Here is a 14,915-nt window from a genome sequence, read left to right as displayed (position 1 = left end):
TTCATTTTATATCTGTAAAACTCAATTATAACGGGAAATATCAAGTACAGTATAAAGGTTCAGAGAGAGGAAGTTTAACCGACAACTATTTAGAAACAGCATCAGGCCAGCAGGCAGCTGCTTAGACACCTTGGGAGGCCTGCAGCTGATCGTATGACGTCACAATATGGCCGTGCACTCATGGGCGGTAAGGGGCGTAACTGGAGTGTGATATTCAAATGACTAAATTCCGCGATTGACCGTTCACCATCACTGTTACTGTCTTCAGTCGTCTTCATTATTATCACTCCTGCTAGTGGTATATCAGCGAGCAGTGGTAACGTTGAGTCACGAAGGAGAAAGGGGCTAACATGGACAAGGATGATCTCATTCTGTATGTATATTCGGATAGGTCGTAAGCAGAATACGTCAAATGGATTATTCAAAGTAACATTGAAAGTCGCAGAGGTGTTTAGCTGTAGCTGTTCAGCCTTGTTTTGTATAAGCGTATTTAGTGCACGTTGTAAACAGCATAGAATGTTTTCAGTGTTTGAATAACGTAGCTAATGTGTGCTGATTGTGTTGTATGTATTTATCCTTGGCAACTCTGACACAATTTCTTCTAATTAGTAAATAGTTTTGTTTTAAAAAAGTATGAAGCGCAAACGCTTGTGGGTTGTGCTTTACAAAGAGCGTTACTTTTGTAACTCACGTTTTTTAGTATTTCTTAAACATGGGCTCCCTGCAACTGCTGTGCGATCTCAGCAGTAACTTACATCGCTCCTTGATTTCTGTTAATCGGGCGATTATACCTACATTTCGTTAATTACTATACGATTCTGCTGACCCCCGGGTTTAACGTAACTAAAATAATGAAATCCAAATATAGCATGATACGTCATTCCGTAATAAATGTCAAAGTAATTACGTAATAAAATATATGCAGGGCTGCCAGCTCTCACGCATGTAGCGTGAAACTCACGCGAGAAACCTTCCGGCAAATATATATTATTCCATTATAAACCTAAAATGAGCTACATCAAAAGTATTGGGGTAGTTTGCAAACCCTACAGACTATTTACTAGGTAATAAAACTTAGATGTAAATGCGCGTGCAGACTTGTCTCGAATTGAAAATCTTACGCCATACAGCTGACCAAAGTTGGCATAAAAGAAACGTTCATGTGAATTAACGGTTCTTCCACTGATTACTGCTGATGGGCGCTGAGAGCTTATCTGTGGTAACCACCTGCTTCTCTGTCTCTTTCTGTATCCATATCAGCATGGAAGGGGAGAGGAGTTGTGATAAAGTGACTACAAGAATCCAGCTGTTTCTTGTAACAAAAACACGAGTCCATACTTGTATCACAGGGTTAGGATTCAATTTTATGAAATGCCACATTTTTAATATAATCGATAGTTTGTCTCCAAAACCAGGCTAGTTAAGAGTATTGTTGATTGGTGGGCCACGAATTTCACAAATACATCTAACAGGGAAAATGATACATAAGCGTTTCAGTGAGTACCTTATTACCAGAACAATATACAGTAATATAAAATATTACATTATATTAAATCACGTTAACTTAAGACATTCGTGAATGGGGGGGGGTGACTCTGCTTGTTGTCCATATGGTTAATCCAGGCCAGATCCCCAAAGACCACCTCCGCTAGCAGTTGTGCCACTTCCAGACTCATCTCTTTACAGACCCAAGGATTTCCCTGAGCTGAAGAATGACACGTTCCTGCGAGCTGCATGGGGGGAGGAGACGCAGCACGTGCCCGTGTGGTGTATGAGACAGGCGGGCCGCTACCTACCGGGTGAGCCTGGCACCGAGCTGCTGCGCGCGTAAAGCTCACCTGGACATGGAACACCCCCCCCCCCCCCCCCACCCCCAAAAAAAAGGACTACTCTCTGTTGTATGGCATTAGTCAGCCTTCTGATTAAATTGTGCTGGCAGATTTCATCTCAAGTTTCATCATTGATTGAGTGTGTTTGTGTGTTTTTAAGAATTCCGGGAGACCAGGGCTGCCACGGACTTCTTCAGGACGTGCCGTTCCCCAGAGCTGTGTTGTGAACTCACCTTGCAGGTCGGCGTGGAGCAGCACACAGACTCAGGTCTCCTGCCCAATGCTTCCCATCCTCAGGCTAAGTTCTGTCTCCTTCTCCTTGCCATTTTTATTTTAGCCACTGAGACGCTTCCCGTTCGATGCCGCCATCATCTTCTCTGACATTTTGGTGGTTCCACAGGTGAGTTATCTGGGGCTTGTGCTTGCAAGCACACGAGGGAGACAGGAGTGGCCCATCTTTGTGTGTGTGTGTGTGTCTCCAGGCCATGGGCATGGAAGTACAGATGGTCCCAGGAAAAGGCCCAACATTCCCAGAGCCACTGAAGGATCCGGATGACCTGCAAAGGCTGAGGTCCAAGGTGGATGTCGCCGCAGAGCTGGGCTACGTCTTCAAGGCCATCACTCTGACCCGGCACAAGATCGAGGGCAAGGTTCCGCTCATCGGATTCTCGGGGGCTCCGGTGAGACAGCCAGCTCTGCCAGGAGCGACACATGCACACACAGAGATCCGGGATGACCCGAGTGGCAGATTCCAGTTAAAGCCCTGCTGACTGGGATCAAAGCCACATTCACTGCATGAGCTGTGACATCTCAAACCTGTGCCTCTGCAGTGGACTCTCATGACCTACATGATCGAGGGTGGAGGTTCCACCACACAGTCCAAAGCCAAGCGTTGGCTCTACTGCCACCCGGAGGCCAGCCACAGACTGCTGAAGCAGCTGACGGACGTCATTGTGGAGTACCTTCTGGCGCAGGTGGCAGCGGGGGCACAGGTGCGTGTGGCAGAGCAGCTGGGTCAGCTCTCATCTGACCGTCAGTGTTCCCATGTTTTTTGACTGAACTGGAGATTAACTTGCAGCATGCAAATGACCTGCACAGTGTAATGGGAGTGTGACTCTACCCACCCCGTACTCTCCTGTAATGGGGATAACCGGCATGTCACATCACCCTGCCAGGCCCTGCAGGTGTTCGAGTCGCACGCCGGCTGCCTGGGCCCCAGGGAGTTTAGGGAGTTCGCTCTGCCCTACCTGCGGGACATTGCCAGAAGGGTCAAGGACAAGACGAAGGACTTGGGGTTGGACAATGTGCCAATGGTGAGTGACTTCCACAGCGGAGACTGCGGTGAGGCATCGATGTTGGGGGAGGGGGGAGGAGCAACATGACTGTTCTGCCCTCATTTTAATTTAACTGCCATAAATCATAGCTGTTCATTAAAGTGGCTGCATACTTCAAACAATGTCAAGGTGATTTTAGCAGTATGCGGGGATGGCTGCGCAGGGGCACTGAGACAAACGCTTTCGTTTGTTCTGATCCCACCCACTGTCCACAACTGGCTGCACATAGCACGTGGTCTGTAGCGCCACTAGTGTCCTGTAGCCCTCGGGTAGTCAAAGCAAAAAGGCCTTACGATCATGAACGCCTTTGAAGGAAGATTTGCTGAACTCGTGCAAAGTTATCCACATTTATATGAGGGCACATCCATACCTACAGTTCATGGGTAGAAATTCAAGGTTCAAGGTGGAGTGAGAACGAACAACAAATCATGAACAAGTAAGGCGGCATCATTTTAAGTATATGCCAGACTGTTCTTGCTGACCTGTTAAGTGTTTGTTTTATCTGGATGTCATTCGAAGTATGCAGCCATCTTTAAGACCATTTTCATACTTCGCTTTTCCATGTGCACTTTCAGGCTGCGGTTTTCAGCAGCTTATGTTCATACTACATTTGGCTTTGGATGCGGATGGTCGCAGATACATACAGCAGTGATATTCCACCAGATCAGCAGAGGGCAGATGTACGATCACAAATACAGTGTAGTGAAATGGGTAAACTTTAAGGAACAGTTTTAAAGTTATTGGGAAGCATTACCTTACTTAAGGTATACTGTGGTATATTGAACTCCTTGTGACAAAATTAGCCCGGATGCTTGGTAAACTTTATCACCAATATTTCAAAATATTGCAGTAAATATTTTCCAGTAAATGACTTGTGGGCCCAATGTGATTCATGTCTCACGCCTCAGACTGCTGTGCAAAACCTGGCATTTGTGCATTTCATCCTCCTCCTGAATTGTGCTGCTTTTTAAAATACCGTATATGTCAGTATGTTGTCTGGACAGTATGAAAAAGTTAGATATGCGGGTCCCTCCGACACTCCTCATACAGCTGCTCGCCATAACTACACGAACAATAACAGCTATTCTTCCTCTACTCTTGTTGTTGACTGCTGATCTGTGAAACTCCACACTGCCACCTACTGGAAATAGCAAATCAATGATCTTGCACATGCGTGGGTAATGTGCATGGATGCTCGTGGTATTCCCTAGACATAAAAAGCTGGGCTACACGCACACTGACTGCAGTCGTTGGCCTGATTAAATTTGTTGCATCACCCTGTCCACGTCTAAAAGTGCACGTGGAAAAGTGGTGTGAATTGGCCTTTAGAGGTAATACAAAAACCAGGAAAAGATACTGTGCTTCAGTATTTGACCAGTAGGGGGTGCTTGTTGACCAGCTGGTAGGTATGTAGAGCACTGACTATACTCTGATTTATTCTGATTTATCCCAGATTGTGTTTGCGAAGGACGGCCACTATGCCCTGGAGGATCTCGCCGAGTCGCATTACGAGGTGGTGGGTCTGGACTGGACCATCGATCCACGGTCAGCCAGGTGAGATCACTTACCGAGAGCCACACAATTCAGCAGAAAGCGGCTTCCACCAGCGGCATGTCATGGGTAGGTGTGACCGGGGCATGTTGGGGGCTTCTGGCTTGACTATGCTGATGCCTATCTGTGCTTCCAGGGAGCGAACTGGAGGCAAGATCAGCCTGCAGGGTAACATGGACCCCTGTGCCCTCTATGCCCCCAAGGTGAGAGCGCCTCCTAGTGCCCTGATACTGTATTACAGACAGAGTGAAGGTAGAAAAGCCCTTTTAAAATGTCAGTTTAAGCTCACAGACAGGGTCATGGCCACAGCAATGATGTCTCAGCATCAAGGCCCTTGTTCATGACACAGTCACTGAGCATCCGTTTCCATGGACACCATTACTCTGAAAATACCATTCATATACAGAGAGCACTCACCGGTGCCCAGAAAGACCCCCTGCTGATGTACCGCCCCCTCCTGGCCAATCGCGAGACTGCAGCAGCAGGGAAATCTCTGCGTGAATGAATGTTATTTATGCAGCACTTTAAGACACCCAGAGCACTTCAACCACCACCACTGTGCAGCCCCCACCTGCATGATGCGATGGCAGCCATTCTGCACCAGTACACTCACCACACGGTAGTTAACATGGTGAAGGGGCAGGAGAGGATTCACCAGTTAGATATAGGGGATGATTAGGAGGCCAGTTTGATGCCTTGCTCGTTCTGTGACGGTTACCAGTATCTGGTCGGGTAGCAGCTCGCAGTTACCGTGGCCCCGAGCCTCACTCCTGGCCTGTGTCCCCCCAGGAGCAGCTCGACAGCATTGTGGGCCAGATGCTGGACGGCTTTGGCACGCGTGGCTACATTGCCAACCTCGGCCACGGGCTCTACCCTGACATGGACCCGGAGCATGTGGGCGCTTTCGTTGACGCTGTCCACAGCCACTCCCGGCGGCTCCTTAGAACGAAGTGAGCGGAAGGGGGCGCGTCGCGATGGTCGGCATCACAGCCCCTGGGTCACAGCAAGAGTGCATCTCAGTGTCACGTTTTCCAGTAAATGACTTGTGGGCCCAATGTGATTCATGTCTCACGCCTCAGACTGCTGTGCAAAACCTGGCATTTGTGCATTTTATCCTCCTCCTGAAGCTGCTTTGCAGACAGTCCAGCTCCGTCTGGCTCCTAACCCTCAAAGAGAATAAAAACAGCATCTATGCAAAGTGTGGCTTCTGTTTCTGGGCATGAGAGCAGATGGCTGGGGTTCGAGAACCTGGCCTTCCTGCGTCTGAAACACACAAAACCTGCCCCCCACCCCTTAAGCAGCCTGGGGTGGGGCTCAAGCTCTCAGCATATCAGTAGGCCTGAAAATCCAATTTGCTCCCACAGACAAGCAGCCGTGCATCATTGGTCAGAGACCAGTGCCTTGGGGGGGGGGGGAGGGGCATTCATGGAGGGCACGCCTCCATCCTCCTGAGGCTCCGCTTGAAAATGAGAGCAGGCATGATGACCCGTGATACCATGACTTAAAGCAGCGGTCACACGGCACAGGATTTACTGGCCAGCTGTGGGAACAGACAGTGGTTTGGTTTGGCTGAGGAGACACTCTGCATATCGGGGGGGGGGGAGATAGGGGAGACCTCAGCTATCCCCCACCATCCACGCCTCCTGGAGCAGCACCGAGCAACGCCCCCCCCCCCACCCCCTCATGGTTGTCACCTCCATACGGAGTGTGGGGGGGGGGGGGGCGCCTGCTCCCACTGACTACTGCAGCTCAGATAATTAATGGATTCAGTTACAGGAGTGATTGTGTTTGAGTGTGTGCCCCCCCGACTGAACCCCCCCCCCACCCAACAGGGTAAAAGCCAGGCCACGCTGTGTTTCACACTTTATTCATAGAAAAGCACTGAGGTTCCAACACAAATCATATAAAATGGTAGCATTACATAAATAGTATTAAAGTTTTGTTTCATAGACATTTGCTGAAGAGGTCGCATGAACTAAAAGTGTTGGTGAGCGATACTTCTGTGGCAACAAACACTGGACAGCTCTCAAAAAAAAAATCAGTAGCACAAAGATTCAAACACTTTCTCTGAACTCAAAAGTCTAAACAGCAGGTAACTAGTGAACACAACCCCTAACCAGCACTCAGTACGCTGCCTATGTCGAAAGACAGTCAGAAACACTGGTACAGTTATAACACGCAGACACGCAGGGCCGGGAGCGACAGCAATCACTTCTTTACACGTTTTTTGCTGTGTTATCAGAAACTAACTACGCAACAGGAAGCCTAAAGAACAGACTGCTGGATTTGTCCTGTAACTAACAGGGAAGTCCTACACTGCACTGATTGTGAAAGACACAACAAAAGCTGTCTCCCTCCTCTCGGTCCAGCCCGGCCCGTCTCGCCTGCTAGTCTCTCCAAGAACACACGGGGGAAGGGGGGCTTCAGCTCTGCCCCCCTCCACCCCAGGGCTCTCAGCTCCGCCCCCCTCCACCAGCATCAGGCCAGAAGTCCTGCTAAGAAAGGCAGCGGGGGTGTAATTAAAGGGAAGGCTATCAGGGGGGGCGCTTGAAGTCCCCGACTCTGCCCACTCACCACATGACAGGGAAAGTCATTTATTGGACCTTGGTTCTCTGGATCGTCCGTAACACGCTTTGAGGAAAGAGGCGGAGATCCTGGGAATTGGGGAAGCCGGCTGGGTTCCCACGCCGGGGTGGCAGACGGGGGGGGGGCGTGCGGCGCGAGAGCATCTGCATAGTCTGGAGCCTCTGTTCCTCCTCGCTTACCGTCGTCCTGCATCACACGCTTCCTCTTCCATGAAATATTGCGGAAAAACAAACATACTAAATGGACCAAAGATGAAGAGGAGCACCTGAGAAATGTCTTGAAATCTTTCCTAGTAATGTCACATTCCCAGCTCAGAACAAATTCAAGTATCCGAAAAAAAGAGTTATTATAAATAATTATAACTTTACAATTTTCTGAATTGACACTTTCATATTTACAATATCATAAATGCTTTTGCTACTATTTTTGTTTTCGTTTCTTGCGTTTCCCTGAGAGTGGAGTTTGTCGCTTTCACTCTTCACCGTATCACTTCAGAGGAACGCCACGCTCGCGTTCCAAGTGCTGGAAGCCGCCCGCTGGGCCCCCGAGTGGGCGCCATGCTGGTGGGCGCCATGCTGACGCGTGCAGGGGCACACCTGGGCACTGCCCGGCTCGCGCAGGGAGCTCAGACGCAGACGGGGGGACAGCCAGAGCTCGTGAAGTGCTTGGGTAACAAACGTTCCGGCTTTTTCCGAGCCTAGTCGTCGGACAAACCGGAAATTTTCCGTGCAAAGGGGCACGGAGTATGGATTTAGCGGCTGATTGCATAACGGACCTGAAGTTTGACTGCTGTCAGTTACCACGGCAACAGGTCCCCCCCCAAAACGATAAGGATAGGAGGATAAGTCGAGGACACGGTGTGTGCAGCCACTGGGAATGAGGACAGAGCGCCAGCCCCTTGAACCGCAGCCGAGGCTCACTGCGCTATGGAGCAGGGCGGGGGGGGGGCTTTGAAGTAACACTTCTTTCTCTGCTCCTTTTGAAAAGTCCCTTCATTGAGCATAAATCAGGAATGAGAAACAAATGGAGAATAAATTAAAGGAAAGGTTGGTGTCGAGCGAGGCGGGGAGGGGGGTCCTCTCGGCACACTGCAGGTCCTCGGCCGCCCTCCAGGTGGCACTGTGCTCCGGGCCCACAGAAGAGTATTAAAGCTGATTCTCAGAATACAATAGAGGTATTAATTAAAGAACACTCTGACCGTCGGGGTTTGGTCAGAGTCAGGACCCCCTGCATCCCTCCCTTCTGTCTGGGTTCTCCATTATGTGCCACTTGGCTTGCTTTTGACAGTTACCTTCTCTCACTAGTTGAACATCAAAAGCTCTCCTCCTTTTCACTTGTTCAGTTCTCTCAAATTTTAAGCTGTCAGAACGAGATGGGCTGGATGCGCGAGCACGCCCCCTGCTGATCAGCCAAAGCGCTCGCGCACCAGCATCATCAGTTTCTTCTTGCCTTTGTAGATCTGCTTGAGGTTGTCGATGAACTGAGCAAACTGGATGTGTCCATCTTGGGCCAGCAGGAAGGTCTCGCGGGCCTTGCTCAGAAACTCGATGAACTCGCCGTAGTGCCGCGGGCTGATGTGAGTCAGACGGGAGTGTGTGGTGTTGATATAGGCACTGATGGTGGCGTCCAGCAGCTGTCGCAGTGGCGCTTTGTCAGTGCACATCAGCTTGCCGGAGTTCCTGCGCCCCGGGATGCCAGCCAGGCCCGGTGCCGTCATGGTGCAACGCCGCAGGATGTCTGAGAGCACGGTGGCGCAGTGCACACTCTTCACCACCAGGGGGATGATGGCGGCCAGCTCGTTCTTTCCCAGCGAGTGGCTGAGCACACAGGCCCAGAGCACGTCGTTGATGGCCGGGTGTGTGTCCTGGTTGTAGGCCAGGTTGAGGTGCGTCATGGCCAGCGAGGCCAGCTTGAAGGCGCGCAGCGGGTATCCGCGGTGCTCCATGTAGCGGGCGATGGTGAACAGCTGCGAGTAGCTCATGCCCGTAGACGCCGCGTCAATGACGATCTGGTAGGCCGTCTCGAAGGCGATGTGGTCCTTCTCGCAGAGCGTGAGGGCGGACAGCGCGCAGTTCTGCGGGTCCTTCATGGCGCACTGCAGGGCCAGCGTCCGCGCACAGCTGCCCAGTTCCTCACGCTGAGGGTAGTCCAAGCTGAGCCGCAGGATGGTGTTGTGGGACATGACGGTGGCTGCCACGATGCTAGTGGCCTCGGTGGGTGTGAACAACGTGTACCAGCCCTGCAGGATGCTGACCAGGGCACGCAGACCTGGGGGAGACAGCCAATGAGCAGCGAGTGGAGGAGGGGCCCTGGGAACACATGCAGGGGGCGACACTCACCGACTTCTGTGGCGCATGTGACGAGCCAGCGAACCATCTCCCTGCGCCTCCAGTTTAGAGTGGAAAGGGTCATCCTCATCACCTGCGGGAGGGGGAAGACGCATCAGGCCCTGAACACAAACCGAGCCCACAGCTGCACGGGCCTGAACACACACCAGCCACACAGGCGCACACACGCACGATTCTGAACACACACCAGCCACACAGGCGCACACACGCACGATTCTGAACACACACCAGCCACACAGGCGCACACAAGCACGGGCCTGAACACACAACGATCCTACAGGCGCGCGCACATACACGCGCGCGCGGGCCTGAACACACGCGCGCGGGCCTGAACACACGCGCGCGGGCCTGAACACACGCGCGCGGGCCTGAACACACACCGAAGCGCCTGAACATGGACAGGCACTGATCATCATCACCACCAGCACCACCAGCCCGCTGCTGCCCTGCCCACCTGCAAGCCCAGCTCCAGGGCCACATTGAGCAGCGTGATGTCTGGTGGGCTCTCGGCAGGGGTGGCAATCTTGAAGGCATCCTGAGCCAGCTTGAAGATGAGGGAGGAGGAGTGGATGTGCTTCTGGATGGCTTCCAAAACGGTCCGCAGCCTCAGCATGTCCCCTGGGGGCCAGGTCACATGGTCAGAAGTGGGCATGGCTGAGAGACACAGCACAACCCTCTCACGAGTGAAGCCAGAGGGGGTTAGGCTTGGGGAAGGCAGGGTCGGCGTGCCGGTTAGGCTTGGGGAAGGCAGGGTCGGCGTGCCGGTTAGGCTTAGGGAAGGCAGGGTCGGCGTGCCGGTTAGGCTTGGGGAAGGCAGGGTCGGCGTGCCGGTTAGGCTTGGGGAAGGCAGGGTCGGCGTGCCGGTTAGGCTTAGGGAAGGCAGGGTCGGCGTGCCGGTTAGGCTTGGGGAAGGCAGGGTCGGCGTGCCGGTTAGGCTTGGGGAAGGCAGGGTCGGCGTGCCGGTTAGGCTTGGGGAAGGCAGGGTCGGCGTGCCGGTTAGGCTTAGGGAAGGCAGGGTCGGCGTGCCGGTTAGGCTTGGGGAAGGCAGGGTCGGCGTGCCGGTTAGGCTTGGGGAAGGCAGGGTCGGCGTGCCGGTTAGGCTTGGGGAAGGCAGGGTCGGCGTGCCGGTTAGGCTTGGGGAAGGCAGGGTCGGCGTGCCGGTTAGGCTTGGGGAAGGCAGGGTCGGCGTGCCGGTTAGGCTTGGGGAAGGCAGGGTCGGCGTGCCGGTTAGGCTTAGGGAAGGCAGGGTCGGCGTGCCGGTTAGGCTTGGGGAAGGCAGGGTCGGCGTGCCGGTTAGGCTTGGGGAAGGCATAGGGGCCGACCTTTGGCGGCAGTCAGCATGGTGGAGGCCAGCTCGCACTGCTGTGACTCCAAGTGGCCCAGTGTGAACCAGCGTGGATAGCGGCTGGGAACGATGGAGATGCCGTGGTGGGGGTGGCCCACATCGCTTGCAGGGGCTGTGGACTCCAGGACGGGGAGCCTGGGGAGAGCAGGGAGGAGAAAGTAGTCAGCTTTCTGAGGGGGCACTCAGCAGGGGGGGCTACACCCTAACACCTTACAAAGGACTGAGCCGCCTCCCAGTTCACCCACTAAATGGCATCCAGGATAGGAGAATCTTCATCATGAGGTACTAGCAAGTGACCTGGCAGTCAGCAGCACCAGCGTGGTGTGGGGTTGGGACCTGGTCTCCCCAAACTCCAAATCAATTCTCCATGAGCTGCCCACCCCCCACGGCTGATATCAGACAGAATTAAACTGCAATAATGCCTCAGCAGTCTGCCCAGGGAGGGAGACCAGCCTGAAGGTCGTTCACTGATGCGTCACCGTTTGGCACCACCAGGGGTATGACAGTTAACAGTGGGAATGCTTGGAATTTACGAAGCAGGATCAGATGCGTTCGAAATGTCTTTTAGAAACGTAACATTTAAAGTCAGACATTGTCAGAGAATATACCAAATGGCTAATGTAGCCCTTCTGGTAATGCTACTTAAAAAAATGGGTGCTCTGGAACAGATGAAACGGTAGTGACTGGTCATGTGACAGACCATGTGACTCACCTCATTGCACGCAGGGCTATCTTGTAGGCCAGGTCGGTGTCGTACGGCAGCAGGGCAGAAAACAGATACTTGGCAAAAGTGTGCATGGGGACACTCTCTCTGTGAATGACCTCACCCAGGCCGCTGAAGGGCCCCCCTGCAGGAACACAAACATGCTTTATGTCCTCACAGCATGAGAGCAAGCTCAAGCATCACCACGCACTGTCAGCCTGACATGGGCCAGTCATGCCTACCAATGGCCTGCAGGGGGCGGTAAAGGGTACTCTAAAGGTCAACACACAGCACCTCTGGGGATTTAACAGAATGCATCCTCATTCCATGAAGCCTGCTCTTGGGTTACAGACAGTGTGCTGTCAGGAGCAGAAGAGGGTGTGTGGGGGGGGGCTGGAGGGGGCAGCAAGGGCAGAGCTCAGATCAGTTTCAGATCAGGGAGGCTGCTTCCTTCCAGGTGGAGCGGGGGTGGGTGGGAGGGGGGGGCCTACCTTCCAGGAGAAGCAGGGCCTGCTTGCGCAGCGTCTGCACCAGCAGCTCATCTAGCTCCATTTCTTGCAGCCGGGCCACAATTTGCTCCTCGTTGCGACACACCTTGTCCTGTGCATACAGCCCCTCTGGCATGATGCGCTGCTGCCCCATGCCCATGAGCGCCACCTCCAGGGCGAGTGCCAGGTATGACTCGCTGCCGTCGGGGCAGCCCCACACTGGTACGTGGTGGTACAGGGGCGGCTTGGGCTCAGCATCTGCAAGGAGACGGGGGTGAACGTGCGGAACATCCTGTCTGCACTACTAACTGCTGGGGTGGTGGAGGGGGGAGTGGGGTGTCTACTTTTTTCACCAGAGAAAACTCATTAGAGCAGGGTCACAGTTGCCATGGTAACAGTCACTGGCACCAAACCTCAGTCCACAGACCAGTGCAGAGGGACATACACACACATACACACAGGGCACAGAGACCACCTTACACACACACTTAAAGTAAATAAGCTTAAACATGGTCAGCCCTGCTGTGCGCATATGTGTGTGTGTGTGTGTGTGTGTGTGTGTGTGTGTGTGTGTGTGTGTGTGTGTGTGTGTGTGTGTGTGTGTGCGCCCGAGCAATTGTGAAGGTGGCGGCGATGCCTTACCACCAGTATCCATGGTGCTGTCGTCCTCTACGCGGCAAGTCTCAGTCAGGGTGCCAAAAAGGCAGCCAATGGGGTCCAGCGGGTGGCCCACCCAACCCTCCAGATTGGTGGTGGTGGTTACGCCCCTCTGGAGCAGCTCTGCAACAGGCAGCCGGTGATTTAGGCACCACAAACACAAACACACAGGCAGGGGCACACATGCAGACCAATCACAGAGCATCATACAGACACACACACATTTAATATCAATCATCCTTGGAGGACCAATTAAATGATGAACCCCATCCATCAGGACCCAGGTCACGCGCTGCTCCCTGGCATTCAAAGCGCGACAAACTGAGCCGTGTGTCCAAGCGCTTTTACATCATCTGCATTTTCCTGCTTCTTTTCGCTACACCACCCATGCAGCCACACAAATCAGATAATACAGCACATGAATGCCAGAGCGCTGTCAAACACTTAGAGAGAATGTCACATAGGAAATGTCACGATATTTGGCTTTTTAATGTCATCATTATACAGCTGTGCGCTGATTTTTCCCTCGGGGCGCCGGCACTAAGGATAAACAGCAGCTCTGTGAGTGCAAGGCTGGGGGGGAGGGGGGGGGACCTCACGCACGCCCCCACAAGCCCCCCCACACTCTCATGGCCTAATCCCCCCTCCCCCTAGGGCCCGCTCCACCTCCGCCCCCTCTCTTTCAATGACAGAGGTCAACAGCATCTTCACAGCCACAAAGAGCAGAGACGCTCTCGTCTGAAAAGGAGCGATTCCTGAGAGCTGGCTTTTGTCTTCAGTCAAAAGACAGCCTCAGCGGCGAGCAGATACCCAGAGCTCACCTTCCTGGACCTGCTACCGCTTGAAGCTATACCTGCAACACCTTGGTGGTGAAGCCATTATCAGAACCGGACTGACCTGAGCCCCAATCTGGCCGTGACAGGAACCATAGTCTCCTCACTGGAGAGAGATCACCTCCCTCCCTCACTCTCTCTCTCTCGCACACACACAGCTTAGGGAGGCATTTACACACACACACACACACATACACAGCCTTCCTTCATCACAATGCCCTCCTGAAGTGAAGAGACGTGGGTTTTTCCTCGAGTGTAATGTAGCGCCAGGCAGACAGGGGGTGCTGTGATGGCCGCGCCTCACCTTTCTTCTGGTGCTTATATATGTCAAGTTGGCGCTGCTGCTGTAACCGCAGCGTGTTGATGATGGCCACGGCCAGGCGTAGGGCCTCACGCGGGTAGCCATGGGAACGCAGGGCATCCACCCTGGCGCATGCTGTAGGCACGTGGTCTGTAAAGGGAGAGCATGGGGATTAGGCGGAGGGAGAGAGCCAGAGCCTCACGGGGGCAGGGGGCCCGCCCACAGTCGCCGAGCCTCACCCAGCCAGAGTGGCAGGCCCTGCAGGTTGAAGAGCAGGCTCTCGCCCTCACGCTGGTACGACGGAGACATGTAGAAGTCGCTGCTGATGATCCTTTGCAGGTGGCTGTCCTGCCAGTGCAGCTGGCATGCCTCTACTGCACGCGTGAACACCGTCCTCCGGGGCCGTGCCAGAGAGTCTGCGGGGGCACAGCATTCTCCTTCACTGGAATGCTCCAGGTTCCCCCCCCCCCCCATCAGCCTGTCTGTTTGCCCCGCCCATACCCATCCACATGGGAGATGGGCCAGCTTCACATGCAAACAATTGCCCTGGCAGGCCACATGTTCACGACAGACCAACTACAGCATGGCAGATGGAACGGGAGCGGGGGCACACTCGGATGTTGGGATAGAGGGATGGGGAGGAAAGAGATTGACTCTGGATCAGACCGCTCTGGGGCAAGGTGCCGGTGATGTTGGGATAGAGGGATGGGGAGGAGAGACAGACTGACCCTGGTTCAGACCGCTCTGCAAAAGGGCATTGTGGTGATGTTGGGATAGAGGGATGGGGAGGAGAGACAGACTGACCCTGGTTCAGACCGCTCTGCAAAAGGGCACTGTGGTGATGTTGGGATAGAGGGATGGGGAGGAGAGACAGACTGACCCTGGTTCAGACCGCTCTGCAAAAGGGCACTGTGGTGATGTTGGGATAGAGGGATGGGGA

The 14,915-nt window shown here is 53.6% G+C and overlaps 2 protein-coding genes across 4 annotated transcripts in view; one reads left to right on the top strand and one right to left on the bottom strand.

The window, feature by feature from the left end:
- The first annotated feature begins 149 nt into the window (after positions 1-149).
- On the top strand, positions 150-5,912 carry urod (uroporphyrinogen decarboxylase). Of its 3 annotated transcripts, none has more exons than XM_072704410.1 (10): positions 150-373; positions 1,624-1,799; positions 1,990-2,069; positions 2,167-2,229; positions 2,312-2,509; positions 2,660-2,821; positions 3,005-3,142; positions 4,617-4,717; positions 4,851-4,917; positions 5,510-5,912. In XM_072704410.1, exons 1-10 carry the CDS (start codon positions 351-353, stop codon positions 5,666-5,668), a joined length of 1,167 nt encoding a protein of 388 aa, XP_072560511.1. In that variant the 5' UTR covers positions 150-350; the 3' UTR covers positions 5,669-5,912. The 3 variants fall into 3 exon arrangements, with proteins under 3 accessions (XP_072560511.1, XP_072560510.1, XP_023671581.1); XM_072704409.1 differs by having other exon boundaries at positions 151-373; positions 5,504-5,912; XM_023815813.2 differs by having other exon boundaries at positions 152-373; positions 1,687-1,799; positions 5,504-5,912.
- A 653-nt stretch (positions 5,913-6,565) lies between these two features.
- The window catches only part of zswim5 (zinc finger, SWIM-type containing 5), a 30,114-nt gene continuing 21,764 nt past the window's right edge, over positions 6,566-14,915 (bottom strand). The window contains exons 6-14 of the mRNA XM_023815873.2: positions 14,215-14,391; positions 13,979-14,125; positions 12,827-12,964; positions 12,188-12,442; positions 11,706-11,841; positions 10,971-11,128; positions 10,103-10,266; positions 9,640-9,721; positions 6,566-9,568 (exon numbers count right to left, since the gene is read on the bottom strand). Of these exons, the coding sequence (XP_023671641.1) occupies positions 8,706-9,568; positions 9,640-9,721; positions 10,103-10,266; positions 10,971-11,128; positions 11,706-11,841; positions 12,188-12,442; positions 12,827-12,964; positions 13,979-14,125; positions 14,215-14,391 (2,120 nt within the window). The 3' untranslated portion in view covers positions 6,566-8,705. The remainder of the gene's footprint in view (positions 9,569-9,639; positions 9,722-10,102; positions 10,267-10,970; positions 11,129-11,705; positions 11,842-12,187; positions 12,443-12,826; positions 12,965-13,978; positions 14,126-14,214; positions 14,392-14,915) is intronic.

Source organism: Paramormyrops kingsleyae, chromosome 21 (assembly GCF_048594095.1).
Source record: "Paramormyrops kingsleyae isolate MSU_618 chromosome 21, PKINGS_0.4, whole genome shotgun sequence".
NCBI classification, from domain to species: Eukaryota; Metazoa; Chordata; class Actinopteri; order Osteoglossiformes; family Mormyridae; genus Paramormyrops; species Paramormyrops kingsleyae.
The sequence above is the reverse complement of the archived record's forward strand: the minus strand, read 5'-3'. Positions and strand labels throughout refer to the sequence as shown.

Excerpts from the sequence above, each read along its gene's own strand:
- urod (XM_072704409.1), top strand. The coding sequence starts at position 351 with ATGGACAAGGATGATCTCATTCT. Across the intron at positions 1,800-1,989 it reads GGCGGGCCGCTACCTACCGG|AATTCCGGGAGACCAGGGCT; the intron begins GTGAGCCTGGCA and ends TGTGTTTTTAAG. Across the intron at positions 2,510-2,659 it reads TCGGATTCTCGGGGGCTCCG|TGGACTCTCATGACCTACAT; the intron begins GTGAGACAGCCA and ends GTGCCTCTGCAG.